Source organism: Gordionus sp. m RMFG-2023, chromosome 3 (genome assembly GCF_954871325.1).
Source record: "Gordionus sp. m RMFG-2023 chromosome 3, tfGorSpeb1-WG-v2, whole genome shotgun sequence".
NCBI lineage: Eukaryota > Metazoa > Nematomorpha > Gordioida > Chordodea > Parachordodidae > Gordionus > Gordionus sp. m RMFG-2023.
The window spans coordinates 9,390,159-9,415,281 of NC_088777.1; the positions used below are offsets into that span (position 1 = coordinate 9,390,159).

Consider the following 25,123-nt stretch of genomic DNA (forward strand, 5'->3'; position numbering starts at 1 on the left):
ATATAAATACTTTATATCACATTATATTTTCCTATAAGAATAAGTTAAATACATAAGCAAAAATTTAGGATAATGAAGTGAATCCTACAGCAACTGATCTTTGAAATAGTGCTAAAATATTAGTCCATAAAATTTAAATATATTTTCTAGTGTTGTAAACGAAGTTCGTTTTTTTGAAAAAAATGATGAACGGCGTTCCTTTTAATTTTGACTTAACGCGTTCCTTTTTTATGACGAACGCGTTTGAATTTGGCGTTCTATCAATTTTAAAAAAAAAAATTTTTTTTAATATTTATTTTCAATGTTAAAAAATTAATATTTCCGATTTTTTAAAAAAAATGTATTATTTATATTTTTTAATCGGCTGTGTATTTCCTTTTCACATTTCAATTTTTTTTAACACACCATTATTATAGTTTATTAGTTTGAATTTTATTGTTTATATTTCAATTTAATAGATTAGCATAAGCATGGATATTATTATTTAATCCTCATTATCTGATTCTGAAAATCCAAAATCAGATAAATTATCATTACTATGGCCAAATTTGATAAATGTTTTACATTAACATCCTATATTAAAGGAACTAATCCAATGCTTACCAAGTATAAAATGTGGCCAAAAAGTATTATATTGTCAAAATCTTCAGGTTCCAATTTAAAACGACATTTGATTTTAATATTAATTATTTGATTTTATATGATATAACTAAGCTAAATCTGAAAACAAAAAGGATAGTTATTTTAAAATAAAAAAAATTAGTGGCCTCAAATATGGTCAACCATTGATATATGCCGTATTAAATAGGATTAATAAAAGGTATTAAACCTATCACTCTCAATTAATTACATACATTTTATTTTTTTTAAAGATTTGAACATATATATAAGGATCAATATGTTCTTTATGCAATTATACATCCAGCATTCAAGTCAATGGCCATCACAGAATGAATCTATTAAAAATAAACTTATAGCGTTATTGAAAAAAATGCTTTGAAAACCCTAGAAAACTGTTAATTTCGAGATATCCTTTTTTGTAGAGTAGAAAATGGTTTGGAAAAGGATAACTTATCTCAATTTTTTGCAAATAATAAAAAATATGTTTTTAATTAATTCTCCACGTTAAAAGAGCTTTTTATTAAGTATCGCAATCCCCTCATCTGCCCCTGTAGAGCGCGTTTTTAGGCTAATACCTAACTGCCAAGTGTTCCTGTCTATCAGATAAATATTTTGAAAACAAGTGTTATTAAAATTTAATAAGAAAAATTTTTTATAAATAAAAATATCTTTTTATTCGCTATTATATTTTATTTTATTTATAATTATATTATCAAAATAAAACTATATTATTTTTTAACATGGCGAAAATATATTTTATTAAAAAATATAAGTTCATTATATTAAATTAAATTTAAAAAAAAATTATCATAAAATTTTGAACGGTTTTATGAACGTGAACGCGTTCCTTTTTTATAAACATGAACTTGACGTGAACGCGTTCGATTTTTGTCAATGAACGTTGAACGCGTTCGATTTTTTTAGAAATGTTTACAGCACTAATATTTTCTAATAAGAAATAATGAAACTTAGACAATGATAAAACAAGGTAAAATATTGTGTTGCCCAATTAAAATTTCAGCCAAAATATTATTATGTAATATTTTAGATTCAGCAAATAGAGGTCTAAGCCTATCTGTCATCTGTGTGCAAAATCTCCAGGCTTACATAATATTATAAATCTTAAACAGGCCGTTTTAAAATCGATCCAAATTAGGCTGTTTAGCAGCACTAGTAAAATATAAATCTGCCAATCCTAAACAAATATCAGTCCTTATTAGATAAATCTATTATGAACCTTCATAACTTCTTCAATATAACGTTTTCTAATTATTTTGAGATAAATAATAACAGGTAGTGAAAAGCAAAAAAAATACCTTAATTGAATTTCTTAATATCAATTATCTTATGCTTATAGCCTAAAGACAAAAGTTATTTTGAAGCATTTATCACCTTTTATAATAAACATTTGTAATCAATTTATATAAAAAAAACCTAGTAAGTCCTCTATTTCGGTACGGCGCATATCGCTTCCACTTTCCGTACGTCCTACAAGGTCATCACGTTTTAAAGTGAGTAAAATTTCATCAGCAGCCCCACAAACTATATCTCTAGGCTATTTTTTTTTTAAATTTTGGTGATATAAACAAATTAATATAAAATATGTATATTCAAGTCTTATTTTTAAACTAACATAACTCCAAAATTTTAAACCTGATCTCCTATGGCAGCTTGGATAAAGCTCAATAGAATCTCATAAGTTTGCCTAGTCTCAGCTGTTTTTGGTTTGTAGTAAATTCCTATCATATTTTCAATTCCTTCGGATAAGAGGGTGGTTCCTTTCATTTTGAGGGTATCTCTCTGGGCTTCATCTCTTTTCAGGCGTCTAGCATATAATAAATAGTATGTCATTGACAGGGTAAGAAGAGGAAAACGAGGAACCCCTCCCCTGCAAAATTTGTTTTTTTACATTACAAATAAATACATCCCAACACCCAGGGTTGGGCATGTTGCTTAAAAAAATATTATGTTAAGGTACCATTGTTACCTTAAAAAAGTTAATGGATTAAATACCTTTAAAAGCTCTTTGTTTTTTTGTTATGCAATTAAAAATATGAATAAATGAAAATTTAAAAATGTGAGAATAATTTTATTTATTAATTTCACTGCAGTAGGCTAATATAAAGCTAGTATAAAGTATGAGTGGAACTAATTTTATTAAAATTTTATTTTTCAATTTAATAGAATTAACAATAAATATTATCATTTAAGGCATTTGATAAAATGACTAATTTTCAAATGAATATCTTTTTTTTCCTTTTTCTCTTAATACAATTTAAAAACAAAAATAAGGGCTTAATGGGAATAGAATATTTGATTATTGGATATTTATACTGATTTCAAATAATGGATTATGAATATATCGGGAATACTTCAATTTCAACACTTTCTGCTCTATCAGTGTAAATATCAAAAATCATTTTTTTTACTAGTTGTATTTTTTAAATTAACATATTGTGTATGTAATAATAATAATAAAGGGTGAAAGTCAAAGTGCAAAAAATAATTTGTTATTTTAACAAATCAAAATAAATCTTTTTTCACAATACTATCATAGTCCCGCCTAAAATTAACCTTTTCATTAACTAAATATAGAAATACATAAATTCTGAAAAAGATTTAAAAATAAAAAATCCTATTCTTTCTTTCTATTGAATTCTGCATCTTCCCTTAACAAGTCAGGAATTCCATTTTAAACATTTTTAGAAAAAAAGAAAAGAAAAAAACATTTTTAATTTTTTAAATAATTTTTTAAAAATACATATTTATGATAAAAATTATTTATATTTTTAAAAAAATATTTTTGTTTTGTAATGAAAAATACACAAACAAATATTTCAGTTATTCTTTTTTACATTTTCAAATAAGAGAATTACAAGTTATGCTATTTAATCATTCCTATACTTTCTTCCTAACAGCTTACATATACTCAAACAAAATATTATAAACAATAGCTTTCAAAAAAAAGAAGTAAATGAGACATAATCAATAATTATATAGGTATTTAGCAAAAATATTTATCTTTTAAGCAAATATTAGACCAGCTAATTTTTATAAAATTAATCCTATATCTATTTTTCTCAATAACCATTTATAAAATTAGTTGATCTGTCAAATTTATGTTTCTTAGTCATTCTTATTTTTTTTGCTAAATTTTAGTAATAAAGTAAAAATATTTTTAATAGCCTCAGGTCTCTGCTTCATTGGCTCTGAGCAATTTTGAGAGACCCTGTCTTAATTCTGAGATTAAAACTTTTTATTTATATTAAAATTGTTATGCTTGTTTTAAATTATTATTGCAATATTTCCTTTAATTTTCAAGATTAATGAAATATAAAACTATTCACTTACATGAGATTATGCAAATATAATTATATCAATCTAGTATTTAGTTAAATAGCATTACAGGAAAAATTTGTATCCAATTCATTAAAATGTAAGAAAATAAAAATATGTATCCATATTTACTTAGCCTTTCTTTCTTGAATTAATGGAGGTTTCGATCGCTGAGACTTATCACCCATCTTAGTACCATATAACTTACCGGTTAATGATAAAACTTCTCCTGTTGGTTCATCTCTAGGCCTTCTATCAATTAATGACCTATCGGCTTGTAATACCAAATTCGAGTTCTTTTCAAGATAAAATAATGTATACAAATTATTTTTAAAATATTTTATTTATTAAATCATAAAAATAACATCTAGAATTAATATTTACGGCTTTATATTCATATTGAAGTGCTCTTGCTGCAGCATCTGCCATTGTAAAAAAATTTGAAAATAATGTATAAAATTTATATCCTCGTGTAACATATATGTATAAATGAGAAAAATATTAAAATATTATTAGCATGATATCATAGCGCGCTAATTTTAGTACAAAATTGTAATTTATATAGATCAAATGTTAATATAATATTCTTGTTATGCATAATACATTAAATTATTATGGCTTAATAAGGGACGCATACAGGTAGGAAAATATAGAAAAAGTTATGAAATTTAAAAGCTTTTGTATTGATACATTTTATTAACCGATCTTTTCAAAACGATCGAATCCCTATCACGATCTTTTCAAAAAAAGAGGATCGAAATCCAGGATCGACCTTTTTAAAAAAAATATTTAAATTTCTGAAGGAAATTTCTCACCGATGCAAAATTAACTAATATATGTTATAACTTTATTGTAATTGAATATTAAATATAACAATTATAATATATTTATTTATAATTAAAATTAGCTTTTAATAATATATTTTTTTCTAAATTATCATCATTTAAATATCCGCCTCTTTCATTTAGAACATGTTTAGCTTTACTAAACAAGCGCTCCACAGGAGCGCTTGATGGCAAAGGTGTATTATATTCAATAAATATTTTTTTTAAATTAATATAAGTATTAAAAATATTCATGGAATCATCATTTGAATAAAAAAAATTTTTAACGGAACAAGCATTTTTTACAGTATTTTTCCCCAAAAAAGCATCAATGTCATCCATACATTCATTTGAGGTATCCGCATATGGTTGTTCCTGCATATTTTCCAAATGGGCAACTAATCTTTCTTTTACCATCATATTTTGTGGCAGATTAATATAAGGCCAATTAACTTTAAATTTAGGGTGAATCATGTCTACCAAAATGTTACTGTCTTCATACAGTGAAGAAAATCTATATTATAAAATGATAATTAATTTTATATTAAATAAGTGTTCATTTTATTCATATAAATCAAATCAAGTATCTGCAAAACTTAACTTTAAATTTTACAGTAGTCTGGCACATCATCTGTATGGTATTTATTTATATTTGGGTCATATCATAAATATTGATTAAATGTAAACTTAATACTTAAAAAGAAATTAACATTGTAATTTATTTACAATTAATATTAATCAAAATATTAGCTTAAAATTCAAATAATCTAATAAATTTTTAATGACTTCAAAGGCCCATTAATATTTTACTAGTGTTAAAAATATTACTAAATTTGCCAGATCTTTGCAATTTTTTAATATATTTTGCAGATATCTGATAATATAAAATAATTGTATAAAAAAATATTACCTTTTATCAATACCTCTAAGAACACTATCTACAAGGGGCTGACAATACCGCAGGCAGCTAAATTTCGTTAATTTATCTATCAATATCGATAGAGGAGTTATATATCCCTGCTATTATCCTCTCGTTCCAAGATTTTTAACGAGATCGCCAAAGGTTCCATAACCTATAAAATTTAAATTTATTTAGAGAATAACATTGTATTACTGTTGCATACTCTTTAACAAAAAAACATTCCTCTTGCCTAAACATTGCAAATCCAATTTGATCACATACTTGTTTTACTTCTGAAAACTTTTCAGAAAGCATCTTATCTATTAATTTCATGGATTGGTAATAAGAATTCCATCTTGTCTTGTTGGGAGCTATTAAATATCTTCCTAATTTCTCCAATAAAATATCCGCCATTTTTGACGACATATTTTGTTTATTAACTAAAGCAAAACATTTTGCAAAAGTGGATCTAGATATTCGTTTATAATTGAGATCACTATTCACTATCTGCCATCTCCGCATCTGTTGTTGCAATAAGGTTAAGATTATGGCAACAACAACGTTGATGTTTTGGTAGGCTGATAGTAGGAATAATTGGGTCATCAACGGATAATATGTCATCCAAATTTATCAATTCCATATCCTCACTACTATCTTCTTCATTTTCTCCAAAAACTCTAGAAATAATAAATTTATTTAAATATTTTTTGCTAAATATAAATATTACTTAAATGCCTTGACAAAGTTGATTCCATTGTCAGTCACCATCTTCACCACCTTATTATAAATTTTATAAAACTTGTGGATACCTATGATTTCGTTGGCCAAAACATCATATGTTTGCCTCCCAATTATCCCCCTCAGTGCCAAAGCGGCTGTCCTTCTCTTGAGGGTTAACGGATCCAGCCAATGTATAGTAAGTCCAATAAAAGCCCTAATAAAATAAACATTATAAAATTCATATAAATATAATATACCTTCGATGACCACTCCAACAATCAGCAGTGGTGCATACATAAGAAACTTCAGACAAATCTCTTATAACATTTGTCGTCATATAAGAGAAGGCAGTGGCGTAGCTAGGAATTTTCCTTAGAGGGGGTCCATACATATAAAATACTGGGGGCTTCGCCCCCCTGACCCCTTTTAACGGGATTTCGGCACTTTTGCCCGGCCTTCCGCCGGTTTATCTTACAAATCATAACCATATCTTCGATAATATATATTTTTTAAATGCATCAATAATATGTTATAATAATTTAGTAGATTAATCTCAAGGACTTTATAATAATACTATCCAGAATAATTTCAATAGTAATATAATATCCTTCCATAAACATCAAAACCAGAAAAATATAAATATTAATGGTGTTTATTTGATTTAAAGTCACTTTTAAGTCTTTTAAACGTATAATCTAAAAATAAATTTTTGCTCTGGGAGGGGTCCAAACCCGAAAACCACCACCGTAGCTACGCCACTGAGAGAAGGAAGTAGATATCCTGTTGCCCAGTGTTTGGAGACAAATAATTTTTGTCGCAGGAGAAAAAGTTTTAATCATTTTTTCAAATGAAGGATCATCAACCAGAGACAGTGGTTGGAAGGTGTCAATAATAAAATCCATGATAACCTTGTCTGCTGTTTTTTGCGATAAAGCTGGAATGTTTAGATTGTTATAATTTAATTTAGATTGTCGGGATTTGCAACCAGAATCACTTTGGTTTTGCAGTGATATATTTTTTTGTGTAGAGAATTCGTTGAGGTGTTTGGTAATCTCATTTTTAAATTCACTGTGCTTTTTCTTTATAAAAGAAAAAAATAGTATGTATCAAAGTTGGATGAAAATAACTTCTCCTGAATCAACAATAGAATCTTCTAAATCTATAATGGACATTTACATTTACCTATTAAAATAAATATTAATATATTATTATAAATTTATATTAAATAACTTGTACTCTAAATCTCGTAAAATTTAGGAAATGAACAAATATATCTATAAAATAAATGGTGGAATGGAAGTTGATATGGAAGTTGATAAAATATGAAGATAGATATTTTTTTAAAAAATAATATTTTAATTTAATTTTCAAAATTTTTATTTTATTTATTGCTTTTTAAGTAAAAAATTAATTTTTAAAAAGATCGGGATCGAATTTTAAACAAAATGATCTCGATCTCGATCCTCAATTTAAGTCAGAATCATAAATCTCGTAAAATTGACAAATCTGCGATCGAATCCAGGTTCGTCGATCTTTTGATTCGATCTTTTAACAACTCTGATTTTATATAATATTGTATTTTCTTTACTATAATCCACTAACAAATTAAAATAGTATTTTAAAAGATTACTGATTTTGCAAATTTGCATAATTTTTTTAAATCAAACTCAAATTCTATTATTTTTTTATTTAATAAATGTTTTTTAAGTAGACAACTGACATAAATTATAACTTCAGTTTTAAGTTACGTGGGATTTTAGATCCTAAACACAGGAAAATTGCATAGGAATTATTAGCGGTTGAATCAACAGAAAGAAATGTGTAAGATTTTAAAAAAGTTATTAATTATATAAAAAAATGTATCATATTGTTCTTAAAATATTATGTAAAATAACAGCTTCTTTCCTTATTCCCTATGTTTCATTTAATCGGTTACCAGAGAATCAATAAAAGATGAACAGAGAAAATTTAAGCCATAAATATTTTTTTAGTGCTATTACTTATAAAAAATAACCCAACGGCTTAATTCATAAAGTTAGTATTTAAAAATCATTGTATATAATACAATTATTTTGAATGTCTTTGTACATATTTACAAACTTTGAATTGAAATATAACAAATATTTATATTTTTGTCTATCTGTTCTATTACAAAAAATATTAGTCACCTAAAATAAACTTTTGGCTCCGCAAAACAAAAGGCTAGGGGCTTGTTTACAATTTATTCTTTAAAAAGTAAGTTTTTAAGTTCACAACAAATAAAGTGGTTAATTTAGCATATATATGTATTTAACTTGGACTTCATGTAATTCTTTATTGCAATTAAATAAACCTTGTTCAAATATTAATCATAATTAATTCGATAACAACATCATAATAATACAATCATATCCTCATCCCATTCCATAATCCACGGCAATCATTTTTAAACTTTCTTCCTTCTCCAAAACCATATGATGTGAATTTATTATTCTTGTCTGTCAATCCCCGTGTTCGATAGCACTATTGTCAATAAAAAACTAGAGAAGTCTAATTATTTTATATGCATAGTAAACTGTTTTTTTAGTGATGGTTTATCCACAAGAGGTACAGTAAGTCATCTTAAATTAAACGGGTTTTGACAGTAGGGCAAACTTACTGCCAATCAGTGAATGCAAATTCTCTCCACTAAAGACACTCTTTATAGGGTGGTGGAGTGTTCACTTAATTGTGGGATGTCTCCCCAGTGTATGATATGATACGATTCGACTTCGATAATTTTATTGTTTAAAAAATCACATTTTTATTATAAATTGTATATTATATAATTCTTTTTCTTAAATATGGTACAATTAAATTTAAAATAAAGGATGTTTACATTTCTATTAATGGAGAAAAAAAATCTTATTAAGTTAAGAATTCTCACATTATTCTTAAGGTACCCACATAATTTTAAAATTATACAAGAATAATTTACCATCTCATATTGTCTGTGGAAATATGATAATTAATTTTCGAGATCATTTTATCGCAAAATTTGATTCTCTAGATGGAATTTACTTTCATTTCTTTAAATTGATAATACCTCCTCTTTGATTTTCTATTTTTATAAAATTATCATAGAAATAGAGTCTTTTTATAAAGGTGAAAGAATTATAAAAATCTACATAAACAATATTATATGTACATTTTATTTTTTAATTACATTTATAAAGTTGTTATATAAATATATAGGTATATAATTAAAAAATAGGCATAATTCCCTGGGATCGATGTCAGTTGTGTCACCACTAGGAAAAGGGCTCGAGCTTCCTGAAAAATTTGAAGAGCTTCTTTTTTATTTAGAGAAAAAATAAGGTAATTATCAAATTGTTAGCTAAAAAAAGTTTGTGAAGGCTAGAGATGCACATGATCGACGTTTGACCTTTTATATTTTCAAGGTAAAAGCATACTTAGTATTAATATTACTTTATTAAATAATTTAAAAAATCATATATTTTCATTTTTAAAATTAATGCTTTTATAAGTTTCGCATTAAATTTAAATTTAAAACAAATATTTGAAAATATAGATATAGAATATATTGGGATTTTAGTTATATTTTCTATATCAATTAAAAAACAGAAAAGAACAATTAATATTTATAAAGAGCGTGTAATCATAAAATTTAAAAAAAAAATTAATATGAATTGGGGAAAATTAATTAATGTATTTTTCAAAATTTTTAATCAGCAATTTAAAATCCATTTTTAAACATATTACATTTTATTTCGTTTATAAGTGTTTTTTTTTCATTGACTGGAAAATATAATTCATGAAATAGTTGTTAATAATCAGTCATTATATATTTGTGTACCAATATAATCAGTGCTTCTATAATTTTCCTTCTAACTGCTAGCCAATCATTGCATTTATTTTTCTTTAAAATAATACCAATCGAGTTAAAGCAGTAAAATGCAATAAATCCGCATTTATTATTTATATAAGTTTCAGATTTAACGGTCCCATTGGCTGACTTTATACTTAAGATGTAATATCATTTTTTTTACATATAATTTAGTTACATTTTTTAGTTGGTGAAGTTGAATGAGGAATTATATTTAATAAGTGAGGCACTAAATATTAACACAAACCAGATTTAGAATAATATTTGTTGTAGTTATTCAATTTTTCCTTTTTTTATTAATTTTTTAAATATGGTTATCTACTTATTTTTTTTGAATATTATAATTAGTAATTATTGTGGAGTTTATTCATTCTTTTTAAATAATGAATTTTTTTTTATATTTTGAATATTAGAATTAGTTATTATTATATTATAATTTTAGTTGCATTATTAGGATATGTTTAAATTATTAATTTCGTTCGCCATTCAAATTTATAATTTGAATAATAAAAAGAAAAAAGATATATAAATACGAAGAAAAACAATTATAAATATACACACACAATATTTTTATAATACACACAATAAATTTAATTTTCCACCCAACAATTAATTTAATTCATCCAATAATTATTTTAATTATTCACCAATTATTATTACAAGACAAAAATAAAGGTTTGATTATATATATTTTAATATTTAATCTTTCTTTTTTTATAATAATATTATGTCAAAATTCAACAATATTATCAGTTTTGCTAAAATGCCTAGTGTTGTTAATTTGCTTGGTCGTAAAATTTACTATTTGGTGCTCAAGCCTGCTCTGAGCACGTACCCGGAGACTCGGGGTTCACCGTGGTTTATTTTCAGATTTCAGACCTTTGGTTTAGCCCCCGTTTTTAGACCCGTGAATTAGATTCGGGTTTCAGACCTGTGGATTAGACCCGGGTTTCAGATCTGTTGTTGAGACCGGGGTTTTAGATCCGTGGTATAGACATTTAGACCTGGGGTTCAGATGAATAATGTTATTCCAAATAGTTCAAATAATAAATATTTACAATAAGTAAAGAAGCAGCAAAACGCAATAGTGTTTTCTGAGTTTAGATACTAAAGTCCTTATGAAATTTCTATAATTATTGATTTCAGGATTCAAAAGAAAAAATTATATAATTATTAGTTAATATAATATTATGATGTGATTCAATGTAAATTTATTCAACTGCTCTGCTGCCATATATGATCATTTTATTAACTCCATTAAACGAAAACTAAGAAATAATAAATCTCATTTACTAATCTCAAATCTTATTATACATTCTAATTATAAATTAAAGCTTTGTTTATTATTTTATTTAACATGAATCTCCTAACCATTTAAATATTGTTTAAATTGGGGTGCTTTTGATCGGAGTCTGTTTGACCTAGTTAAAATTTTTGTGAAGTTTATAGGATATATGCAACCTATAATTTTAAAAGTGAATTAGTAAGATAAAATTTCCGTTTTTTTAAATATTTTTGAAGTTATGCTTATTAATTATTTTATTTTCGTATTGTGATAATTTAATGAAACATGTTGACGATTAATTAAAAATAAATCCCATTCAAACACTAGATTATTATATAATATTATGTTTTAAGTGTGTGTTGTTTGATTTGTTTATTATATTTTATATTCTGTTTCAGTTTTAATATTATTTATTATATTTATATATTATTATAATTAGTTAATGTTACTACAAAAAAGAAATGAGTTACCGTTACTTGTTACCTCTAGAAGAAGGTAACGAATGGTGTTCCTTTTCTTCAAAAAAGATAACGAAGTTAGTAACGACGTTACTTCACAGCACTAATTATAATACGAATGCGATGATGATATTAACGAATATTATATTTTTTGATATTGAAAACAAAGGTGTTTTTTATTTTTAAACTGTAAAAAAAAATTAAAAATTTGTTGAAAAGCTTCCTTTTCATCCGTTTAAAAAAAAGGAAATAAAATCATTTTCATTAAATTTATAATTGTAACTGTTTCCAACGAGCGTGTTGTTTATTGTATAATACATTATTGTAATATATTTTTCTCTTGATAACCTGCAATTACAATTAGTATGCAATTATTATATTTTTTAGCCTAAAACTATCACTCTGGGTTCGGGGTTATTCTTAAATAGATAAAGGCACATATTTAGAAGAAATTGATATAAATTAAAACGCCTTAATGTTAATGGATTTCGGCAAGCGCCTGAAGATTGAGCTTAGTTAGTCTATATGCCATTACCCAATTATAGCAATTACACACTATATAAAACGTGTATATTGAAGATTGTATATATTTTGACTTCAGAATAGGCACGGCAAAAAGACAAAGACGCTTTAAACCCCCCCCCCCCTAAATAAAAAAGATTATCCAAAAGTATTCTAAATATCCTATTCAAGCTCAATCTTGCCGAATTTAGGAACTAATGTTATCATTTTTAATGTCCAAAATACATTTCTAAAATTAGGAAGAAAAAAATCAATACATGTTTAAAAAATGGCGATGATACAAATCCGACTAGAAAGTTCTTACCTAATTTTGAACTAGGATGGGGCATAGCGATACTAATTTATTAAGCCTGGGCATGCTTGAGCACATTTTAAGTAGGTTTATAGCCCGTCGACCAGTCAATTGTTTTGAATCTATTTTTTTAATATCGGAAAATTATTTTTAAAAAAAAAGAAGGGATTTATATTTTGATTTAAAAATTTCGAAAAAAAATAAAAGAAAATAATTTATAATATGAAATTAAAGAAAAATTTAAATTTTTTTATAAATTACAATTGTGTTATCTATATTATAATTTTCCGATGTCCTCACTACGTCATGTCATCGGAACGTATAAAGTTTTTATTTTTATTTATTTATTTATATATTTTTTTTGTAGGAATAACATATTTTGAGAATAACAAACACCATCAACAGCGAAGAAAGCAATACACAAATGAATTTTGTAATCTATTTGACAATTCATAAGCGTAACAGAATTTTTGTAAGGTGGGGGGGAATTAAAAAATTTATGAGGGCTTCGCCCCCAGATAATTTTGGTCGGGCCTTCGACCCGCTTTTACCTGGCCTTTGGCTGGGTTACCTTAGTCTATATAGTAATAAAATACTTACAAGATAGGAGGTTAATTTCAATAAAAAAAAATAATCCTGGAACAAATATGAAATATATTATTAATAGTTTATATGTAATCTATTTTTAATAGTTTATATGTAATCTATTTTTAATAGTTTATATGTAATCTATTTTTAATAGTTTATATGTAATCTATTTTTAATAGTTTATATGTAATCTATTTTTAATAGTTAATATATAATATAAGAAATTACTTGTAACAAAAAACATGGTAATAATTTATTCCAAACAAATATAAGAAATTTATTTATAAAAAGTAAGTAGACATATAGTTGATATTCCTCTATTATATTTTACACACATATTTGACAGAGAATATATTACAGTTGATATTTTAACAAATTTTACTAATCAATGCTCTTGATAATAAATATAGCAACAATTTGCATTCTATTATTTAACGCCATCTATTTATTTTAAATAAATAAATGATATTAAAAATTAATCTCTATATTATTCATCGCCCAATGTCTTTACAAGATATTTTCTGATGTCCTTATCAATATTTTATAGTTTTCTGTAAAATATATAATTCGCTATATTGGTAAAAATTATTTGATTGTCATATGATAATTTATAAAATTATATATACTGTAAATCTACGACATATAATATTCCACTATTTGTATTGTGCTTTAATTTTTTTATTTAATTTATGATTTAATGTTATCAATAGTTTTGTAATTATATTTTACTTTTATTAAGATAAATAAATTAAAATTCCTCACCTTATAAAAAATTATATTTGATATATTATATTATTTAGTAATTTTATGGATCTATTGTTATAAATATAATATATTTCATTTTTGTCTTAAGACTTATCTTTGGCTTATATTCCATTTCTTTAAAAACACTTTTGGTTCATTTTTTATAAATAAATGTTTTTTTCCAAAAATGTATAAATTATGATGAATAGTTTTAGTTATCAACTTTTACATTTTTATTTTCAAATAATTGTTTAAGATAGATGCATACATTTTTGGAGGGAGGAGTAAGGGGGATATTTTTTATTAGCTTAAAAAGATATTCACAATAAGTGATAAATTTCTGAAGGGGGACCCCCCCCCTACCGACTACACCTATGTGACAATTGTAATATCGGAAGAAATTATGGTTAGGTAAACCAGATCATTAATGATTATATATTATTCATATGAACTTCAGAAAGATCAATTTAAAATCAAGAATCAGGCAAATTTTTTTATTTTACTTCTTTCTCACATCCTCCAACGACAAAAAAAATAATAATTTAATAATTGGTTGTCTCATAACAATCCAGAAGATCAAATAAATATATTTATTGATCATTATAGGAATATTTTCAATTGTAAAATACCTCTCATTAAATCTTTAACTTCTCAACAACTAAAAACACATGCCTCTTTTCCCTTAAAACAAGCTATTATAAACAGCCTCAAAAATACAAATCCATATCGGAGTCAAATGAGCTTTTAAAAAATTCCCAATTACAACATCAAAAACTCTATTTCCAGTTTTAAATAAGATATAGTTAGCAGCAAACGTACCTTTTGAAATCTGCAAATCAACCATCATTAATTTACCTAAAATACCTTTTCCTAAATCTCCAAATAGTTATAGAGGTGTAACTCTTTCATCATCAATTTATAAAATTCTAATCAACTCATTATTTAACCTAATAATAAAATACATTTTTAAAAACAACAATGATAATATTGCATCTTTCTCTAAAGGAAGAAATACAATTGAATTGATCATAGCCTTAAATCATATGAGAAAATGCAACATTTCATAAATTAAACCTATATATCATAATTATTGACATTTCAAAAGCCTTCGACTCAGTATGTCATCAAACCATTCTGAAATACTCTTTTTAAATATAAAATCAGGGTGGAAAATTTGAAGTGATAGAATTTTATTTTAATCATATTTATTTACAATTCTATGAACATTATATCTCAATATTGATAGTTGATTCCTTCACATGGATTTACAAAAAGCAAAGTTGAGTTAATAAACAAATTCAATATAGACCATAAATTTAAAATTTACCAATACCCCTCCCTATAATATACATTTTACTTAATCGGGTACGGGCTTTTCTCTCTCTTCTTATCTCCCGTAAGCGTTTAAGCAAGTGGTTTCGCCTCTTGCGCGCACAGGTAACTGCAACCTGCCCAAAAATTGTGGATGGGCTCATCTCATAGGCTATCCCCAAATTTCTTAACCCAATTAGATGGGACGAGATAGTCCAAGCGTAGCTCTGCTGTTTCATATAGCGATAAAGGGCGATTGCGCTTATTATGACGTATGACGTAAATATAAAATCATATATAATCGAAATTATTATGAATATTTAAATGGTTTCATTAACATCAGGCATAATACATTAACTTCACCTTTTTAAACAAAGATGTGCCTTATCACCCCTCATTTGATATATATACTATAATAATAAAGATACCAGACAATGGGTTTAAATTCCCAAACAATGGATATTAATCCACTATACTGGATTTTCTATATTAATACTATCTGACTTCTCTACAGGTTTTATTTCAATAAAAATAAGTTTTATTTATTCTTTCCTTTTTTCTTTTATCTTTCACACTTTTCTACCTTTTTTCTATACCTTTCATTTTTTATAGGGTTATTAAAATGCTGATTTGGGTCGATTTAAAAAATGACCCTATTTTTATTTTGAAGCCTCGAGATTTAGCAAATATGGGTCCAAACATTTTTGCCACCTAAGCAAAATCTTCAATCTAACATATTAATTTGGCTAAAATAATTGGGTTGTTTTTAAAAATCGATTTAAATCAGTTTTAATATCCTACCCCCTCCCTTTTTTCATTATTCCCTTTTTCTTCTCCTTAATATTTTTGTATTCCCTTTCCTTTTTTCTTTCTCTTTCCCTTGCCTTTCCATTTTCTTTCTCTTTACCTTAGACTCTCCCTGCTCATTTCCAGATTTTCGTTCCTTTCTCCTTTCCAATTTTCTTTTCCTTATCATTTTCCTATTCCTTTCTTTTTTTTCCTTTATCTTTTCCTTTTCCTTTCCCTTTACCTTTACATTTTTTTTCATCCTTTCCCTTTTTCTTTTTCTTTTTCTTTTCCTTACCCTTTATTTTTTCATTTATCTCTCACTTTTCCCTTTTAATCTATTTTTCTTTCACTTTCCCTTTTTCCCTATTTTTTATTTCACTTTCCATTACCCCGTTTTTTTCCTATTTATTTCATCTCTCTTTTTTCTTTCCCTTTCACAATTCCTTTCAGTTCTGCTTCTTTCTATTTTTTTCCCTCTTTCTTCCTATCATTCTTAGAAAAAGTTTAATTTAATCTGATTCTGGATTGCCACTTTCTTTCAAGCACCGGTAATTTCCCATTAAAAGTTTGATCAAAAAAGGAAAAGGTCCATTCCAATTCAAAAAAGGAAATTCTTTATTTTTTTTAAATATTTAAAAAATTAATATTCTCAAGGATCCTACACGATAGAAAGTATGCCAAAATGGTTCTTCAAACAATATTCATTTTAATTTGCATATATATTTATTATTATTCATATAGTAAATATGTATAATTTTATTTCTCATTGTTCCTACTCAATAAAATTAGCTATTGAAAATACACTCATTTATATTGTATACATAAATTAATAATATTTTTCAAATATCCGTTCTTAACCACATACCCATATTATATTTTGTGATCCTTCGCCATTTGTAATTCATGGGAATTTCTGATTCCGAACCATTTGTAATTTCCAGGCTATACTTCCTCCTAAGGCAGGCTATGATAAATTAATTAGAAATTTAACTATTTCCGAGCTTGGGATAAATTTTTAAAAATTACTATGGGTTTGGCTGGGCTTAGAAAATATTCCTCAAAATTAATACAGGCTTGGACCTAGCTTGGGAAATTTTAAAATTATTATGGGTTGGACCAGGTTTGAGAAAAAAAATTTCAAAATTATAATGGGTTGGGCTGGGCTTGGACGCTTGGAAATTTTTTTATATATAATATGGGCTAAACATTATCAAAAAAAGGACCATGAACCTCTGATTAATGCATTATGATTTTTTTGAATTTTATTTTAGTTTTGAACTACCAAAATTATTATGGTCTACCAAGATTGGGGAAATTTTTTCAAAATTATCGTGGTCTTGGACGTGGCTTTGGATTTTTTAATATTAAATGTTAGCTATAGGTAATCAATAATATTTTAACAAAGAATTTTGATATGGGTCTCAATAATTTTAATCAAAAAATAGTACTCACTTAGTATTAATGGGTTGAACTTGACCTGCCTTAAGAGGGGGGGGGGGTATAAAAGTATAAAGATTGGATATGGTTTTTAAATAAAAAGTAACATCAATCGTAAGAGAACGAATAAAATTCTCATCCCCGTCATTTTTGACCGGTCTACTAGTTTTATTTATTTTTCAAACAAAATATTTTTATTTAGATGGGATGGGTATTTATTTAATCGTCATGTCAACAACATATTTAATTAAATCATCACAACACAATTAAATAATATTTTTGTTTTTTTTATATTAAAAATTTTTTTAAAAAAATGAAATATATTAAAATAAATGTAAGGTATAAATTTTAAATAGCAAATTTGAAATCTTGTTCAAAAAGAACATCTTCCTTTTAGCACTGAGTTTGACAATATTTAAATAAGTCTTAAATTTATAACTAGTAGTCCATTTCTGATTATAGAAAAATTATAATTTATCTTTTATTTAAAAAATAAAGTGCTTTTTTGTGTCGTTCAAAAGTCGTATAGCTGGAAATAATCGCTCGGCTAACCAACATTTTAATCCTATTTTCTTAGTATTTCTAAGTCCTAGGTGTACCCGATTAAAAATTATTTTAACCCTAAGCTAAGTTGCTTGCAGGGCTTTACTATCTAACCCCAGAAAATTACATTACATTTTGCTGTTTCTGTAATTTTGGCAAATAATTTTTATTTGAACTTTTTGGAATAATTTTATTCATCTGAACCCCGGGTCTGTGCTCGGGGTTCATGCTCGGAGCTGGTTTGGTCGATTTTTAGACCCAAACCTTGGGTCTGGGTTACACAACCAGCCAATTAACAATACTATAATGCCAATTTTGGTAATTTTACTCTTATTTTCCCGATAATTTATTTTCCCTTTAAATGATCACAGATTAAAGCTATAAGATTCACTAATTACCTACTTAAGGGGTTGTTATAAATTTTAAAGCTAGAATTTCCAAAAGTTGGCTTATTTTTTTTACGCTTAACTAGCTAAAATACGAGTTGTTCAAGACCAAAATTGTAACAATAAAAAGGAATAATACCATATGGGTTCGCTTTGGGTTGCCTTCTTCTTTAATATATCATTATATAATTATTTTAGGCTTACTAGTTATTTGGTAATTGAATACAATTAGTCAGTCGATTAAATTTTGAAAAAAATATTTGAATGTTAGATTTTTTTTTTAAAAAAAACATCATAAAATTCAGTAATTTATATCCAGTCAGAGTCAATGTTGAAAGCTAGTATAACAGGAGAATAAATTTATATTTAAAATGGGTTTTGCCATATAATCCATATTACAATTACAAACTATTTAAAATGTCAAAAAAAATATATATAATTAAAGTATTATATAGCTAAAAACCTTATTTTATTTTTTTATTCTACTAGCTCAGTTATTTCAACAAATAACTTCTCAGGGCCTTAAAACTATTAGAATGGTACTAATAGTTAATATCGTTGGGTCCTGTATTTTTTTAAAATTTTATAATATATTCCTAGTGATGTTCAGAGTAGGAAATTAATTACTTCATTCGAATTTTAGGAGAAGTCAAGAAATTCGTGGTGCCATGATTTGGTAATGATTTAAAAATAACAATAACTAAATTGACAAATTAAAAGTATTTATTAGTTATATAAAAAAAGTTAAGAATGCCGATCGAATTTCTATAAGTGAAGTATATATCTAGATAAATATATGGTAATAAAAAGGAAATAATGTATAATCTACGAATATAGTTAGTATACCCATTATTCTTACATTATATTAAAAATTATTTTGAAGAGATTAAATAATAATAGATCTTTTCTAAAATATATTTTTAAATTCTTCTTACCTTTATCTGATTAAATATAACATATCTTATAAAAATAAAATTATATTCAAAATGGTGATTTTCGAGCAACAAAATTTCCGAAAATGCCATAAATATGAAAAACTTTAATCATGGGTAATTTGATATGTATAATGTTTTAATAATAACCTACTTCGAAATATCGCTTAAAATATTTTATCAAAAAATTTATAGAATTTTTAATGGTAAAGTACTATATTAAGCTTAAAGACTTGTAGAATTTTGGCTATATAATTAAAACCCGATCCAATTTTTAAAAATAACTAAGCGCTTAATAAACTAAATGTTATCTCTAGCGCATCCATTTTTATAAAATAATAAACACTTATTATATATATCTTTTTTAATTTGTGAGGATCCTAATTTAATTTGATTATACATTGATAAGAGTTAATTCTACATAAATTGAATCTAAAAAAAATTATGTCATAAAAAACGCAAGTCTAATAGTACGATTTGCATTTCCTTATACAAAACGCAAAAAAATGTATTTCAAATGATATCGTGCAAAAGTGTCACAATTTGTAAACACTAATAAATAGCAAACTGGTTTGCTTTTTTTTCGAAATACGCTATTAGTTCGCACTAACTTCTTTATTTATTTTGTAAATAATGAAATATATTTTCTCCAAAAATTTATATTATTTTTATTGATACATAATTTTTACATTTTATAATAAAAAAAAAATATTTATTTATTTTTTTGATAAAATCTAAAGAATATGAATCTATAAATAATAATTTACTTTTTGAATTTCAAAATAAAGTATCTTTTATTAAAGACCTATAATCAGGATTGCACAACACTTCAAGATAAAACAATGTTATAACATTTATAACATTTATTAGATCGTAAATAATATTGATTTTGTGCAAGGTAGACACTTCAAATCGCAAAGAATAATCCCTAATTAAAGTAATCAATAACGATGGTAATACAAATGCCGCACTTTGAAAAACCAGGAGACTCATTGTAAGTAAATTTATTCGTAAACTTCTGCTTAACAAAATGGTTGGCCGATTATCTAACCGATATAATAACCTACTATCTATCCTATTATTTATCCCGCTTCGGCTTGTGGAAGGGAAATTCGTACTATTTGTGACTCTTTTTTCAGTGGGTAAGGAATCTGTTTATAAAAATTAAGATTATATATTATTTATACTGTAAAAAAAATTAGTAAATCAATTAGTATTTTTATTGAATCACATACACCTATCATTATAATATATTTTCGTTCATAAAATAAAGGGAAATAATTTTATCCATGCAAAAAAAAAATTTAAATACCTGGATTCGTGAAAATTGGCTTTATCTTGCAATTTTTAGATGTATTCTCTCGTTCTTCTGTATATCGAGATTTGTTAAGTTCTGGTTCTTTTCCCGATAATTTATGAGAGTTGTTAATTTTATAATCATTTAATTTTTTTGAGGCTTCTCCAACAATAAACATAGATGAGTTGGTTTGCTCTTGATAATTATTTATAAAGTTTATTGGTGTATGCCTAATAGAGTTGGATTTTTTAATTTTAATGATTACATTAATATATGCATAGCCCATAATAAGAAAAGGAATAAATGTGACAAAAAGTTCCCTCGCAAGTTGATAAGTTATCCACATTGCTGAACTATATAGTTTATAAATCTTGAAATAAAAAATATATGACGGTAACTTTTGTTCATTCTTTCCTGTTATACGATCATTATCTATTTCATATTCATCGCAAATTCTCCCCACTAGTATTTTATGCCAAAAAATTACAGGAGCAAACAGGATTACAAGGTATAATAAAATTGCTATAATTGCGTATTTAATTTTTTTAGGCCAAAAGAATTTAAGATATTCTCTATGACAAGCCAATGAGTAACAGTAAACACACATCCATACCGATATCAAAAAACCCGTGCTTTTACTTACCTGCATCAAGATGTAGTAATAATTAGATATATAATTGTTCCACCTAAATCCTAACCATATTTGTCTATGAAGACTGGTATGGATACTTTTTAAATGATAGTTGAATAAGGGATAGGTAGTAAAAATTATAATTGTTAGCAAATTGAAACCAAAATAACTGGCGTATAATAATTCAGCGCCTGCCATATCAGATAGACGAGATGGTGTATTGTATGGATCCATGAGCGAAGGATTATAAGTCCTTGAAGAAGAACAAAAAAATAGATTGAAGAAAATACGTCGGAACTTTTCTACGAATGAAAGATTATTACGTGAATGAGTACGAATTAAGTTTTCCCTCTTATTTGCCTTGTAAGCGCTAAAACAATATTTATGTACAGTTATGTGGTGAATAATAATTAATATTATAATTTTAAAATATACTTTATAACTGAAAAATATAAAACTTGATTAAAATCGTATAACTATTCAATATCCTTTCTTGCAATAATGATTGCGCCTAATAAGGGAATATACCCCTGTTAAATTGATCTATATCATAGGCATGGTAAAGGGGGGGGGGTGCTATTCTATTATGTTATTACTTTTTATATATCATGTTTTTCCATCATTTTGGTGGTTTAGTAATAGTTTATTGAACAGAATTCCGAGTTTGAGCTTTTTGCGTGTTTCGCGTCTTTTTCCATGTTTTATTTTGTTTAATCATTATTTTAGTTTAAATTTAGCAAAAAGGGGGACCATTATAACAAAATTATCATGTTATCACTTTATTTTTTTAAATATTATTATAATAATATAATGCATAAAATGGAATGGATCAAAAAGGGGTGAAATAAACTAAATATTCGCCTTAGCGAATCTTTTTGATAATAACTTCACGTTTCCTTGATTGATTATAATTTCCGACCTGTAAATTCTAAGTCACTTTTTAATAAATGGAATTACAAAATTAAAATATTACAATCAACGTGCCTAGCTTAGTATTATTATATTATCAATTTTTTTATATCAAATATTAAAATTCCTCTGATAGAGGAGATGCCTATTAATTTATCATCATTAAACTGGAAATATGTTTTGTCATAAGACTTGCAAACAAATACGTCATAATGGAATTCATAAGGTGAAAGCCACATTATCAAGGGGGCATTTATTAATTTCATTATTTTTAATATATTCCCTCATCCCATTTATTTAAGATTTACATAGAACTTCAGTCGGAAACAAATTCGTATTTACTCTTGCCCATAACGAATGTGAGACTCTGCTACTCATTCATCTTTTTCTAAAATATTCAATATTAAAACTAAAGCCTCTTTAATTACTAAAATTATCGGAATTAGCATCCATTAACCTATTTTGCATATTGTCTATTAAGGCGGTAATGAATTGATTTTCGTTGATATCAGATGTTTTCCTTTGATATCTTGAAAATTTCATATGTTCTTCTTTAGAAATCATTGCCTGAGAATATGATTATTCCTTTTCCTCTTTTTATAATTTTACTGGAGAGCACTTTTAAAAATTAATTTTCTATTGTTTTCAATATGATAGATGGTCATCCTTATATTAGCTATAATTTTATTTATTTTATAAATATTTCCGTTTTTATAAAAAATAATGGAACCTAATTCCCAACGACAATATTAAATAAAAACTTATTTAGAAATTATAAAAGAGATTTATAACCTACCTGGTTTCTCCACAAATGATTTTAGAATACGAATCTTTCGGCTTATTGATTTTTTAGCATTCGTTAAGCTGAATGTTCTTGTCTGAAGCTTTAAAGACAGATTAAAAAATATAGAACTTAATATATTAAGGTGAGATCTAATAAAAATTCACCACTTTCTAACTAGGTGGACCCGATAAATTTTAAACTGTTGCTAGAATTTACTGAATTTTTGAAATATGTATACAGGGCCTCGTTGTTATTTCAAATATTATAAGGACTTCCGGACAACATCGTACAACAAGGTCTTTCCAATCTTCAGCAACTGAATATCCAATTTAGATGCTATTTGATCCAACGCCGTTCGACTTGTATTATACTGGCTATATAAACTATAAATTAGGTCAATAAAGAGTAGATTCAACTACCAGAATATTAATTTTCTATTGTAAATTGTAATATTATTTGCAATTTTTATATATTGCATTTCCTTGGCAATAAATTATTAACAAGGCAAAATATCTAGAGTGCAAAATGTATTCTATATCTAAGCCGTTGTTTGTAAATCTATTAACGATTCAAAATCCGCAAACGGGTGATGATTTAGCAAGATAATATGCAGTTCTTAATATTAACTTGGATTGTTCAATGTGTGTAACCATTTTTTATGCATGCTCTGTTTATAAAAATAATTTGTAATATATTTTTTCATAAACACTACACGTCTAGTTATTTAACATTCTTTTATAACCGATTAAATAGAAAAGGGTTTGTTTTTAAATTAATGTACTATTACATCAATATACTATCATTCTATTTGTGAAATATTTTATGTTTATTGCTTGATAAAAATATTAATAATGTGCTAAAATACAATTGTAAAAAATAATTAAATTTTTTAGAAGGGTTTAGACTCACCTTTGTTTAAATTAAAATTGGCGGTACAGTGCCTCATTGTGCCCCTTCCTGACTGATTACATCCCTGGTTGCAAATTATAAATAAGTATTTTTTTAAGAATATGTTATATTAATTATACTAGGACAAATTGATATATATATAATCGCTAAGTTATGTTATTATTCTTTTATCCCTAAAAGTGTATTATATAGGGTTCAAATAAGCTGTTTTGGTTTTATAAAAAATTTTAATCATCGTGGAATGATACATTACATTTCCATACTAGATGATCTCACTGCCTTAGAAAAAAAAAATGAATTAAAACTAACGCACCTCTAAAATACTCGAATTATTATGTTTAAATACTTTAAAAAAATATGGCTAAGCTACATATATTTTAAAGATAGTTTGTAGTTGGCTACAATGTTCATCTTTGATTAGAAGCGTAAGTTATAGTTCATCATTAATGTATAATGTAAATATAAGACTTATCTAAATGATTCTAAAGTAAAAATTTTTACTTGAGTAACAAAGTTAGAATACCAAGAGAATTTCCTATATAACCGAGAATCAATAGTATGGGATATATCCTAAGATAGACAATAGTTTCCAAGGATGAAATTCCCATTAATGATTCAATATAATAACAACCAGCATTCGTTGTATCCACAATGAACATCCTTGTTCTTAATATCTTAGAAGATGCCATTTTCTTTTTATTAAATCTTATTATGCTATTAATTTATATTTAACTATCACCTAAATATTAAAAAAAATCATATAAACGACAAAACAATTTTAAATTATATTTAATAATATAAACATATAATTAATTTGCTTTCTTCTATTTAAATAAAATTTTATTTTAATTAAATTTTTAATTTATGTAGAGTGAAAATGTATAATTTTGATATTTAGTTAATAATAAGTTAATTAAAAAAACTGTACTAAAATATTAAATTATAAATTTATAGGCAAATATTCTTAATTTCTCCCATATATTATATTTCAAAAATAATTTATTATTTATTAACTATTATATTTTTTAATTAAAATAAA

At 25.6% G+C, this 25,123-nt stretch overlaps 2 protein-coding genes across 2 annotated transcripts in view; both read right to left on the bottom strand.

Moving 5' to 3' along the window:
* The window catches only part of LOC135927333 (U5 small nuclear ribonucleoprotein 200 kDa helicase-like), a 29,588-nt gene extending 25,166 nt beyond the window's left edge, over window positions 1-4,422 (bottom strand). Inside the window, exons 1-4 of the mRNA XM_065463301.1 lie at window positions 4,342-4,422; window positions 4,090-4,253; window positions 2,275-2,446; window positions 2,056-2,176 (exon numbers count right to left, since the gene is read on the bottom strand). Of these exons, the coding sequence (XP_065319373.1) occupies window positions 2,056-2,176; window positions 2,275-2,446; window positions 4,090-4,253; window positions 4,342-4,386 (502 nt within the window). The 5' untranslated portion in view covers window positions 4,387-4,422. The remainder of the gene's footprint in view (window positions 1-2,055; window positions 2,177-2,274; window positions 2,447-4,089; window positions 4,254-4,341) is intronic.
* A 1,366-nt stretch (window positions 4,423-5,788) lies between these two features.
* LOC135926697 (uncharacterized) lies at window positions 5,789-24,783 on the bottom strand. Its single transcript, XM_065462629.1, has 8 exons — window positions 24,586-24,783; window positions 20,867-21,852; window positions 20,360-20,705; window positions 6,660-6,773; window positions 6,482-6,616; window positions 6,187-6,359; window positions 5,896-6,122; window positions 5,789-5,854 (listed from the first exon to the last, which is right to left on the bottom strand). The coding sequence occupies exons 1-8, from the start codon at window positions 24,771-24,773 to the stop codon at window positions 5,789-5,791; spliced, it is 2,235 nt and encodes a 744-aa protein (XP_065318701.1). The 5' UTR covers window positions 24,774-24,783.
* Window positions 24,784-25,123: the final 340 nt, after the last annotated feature.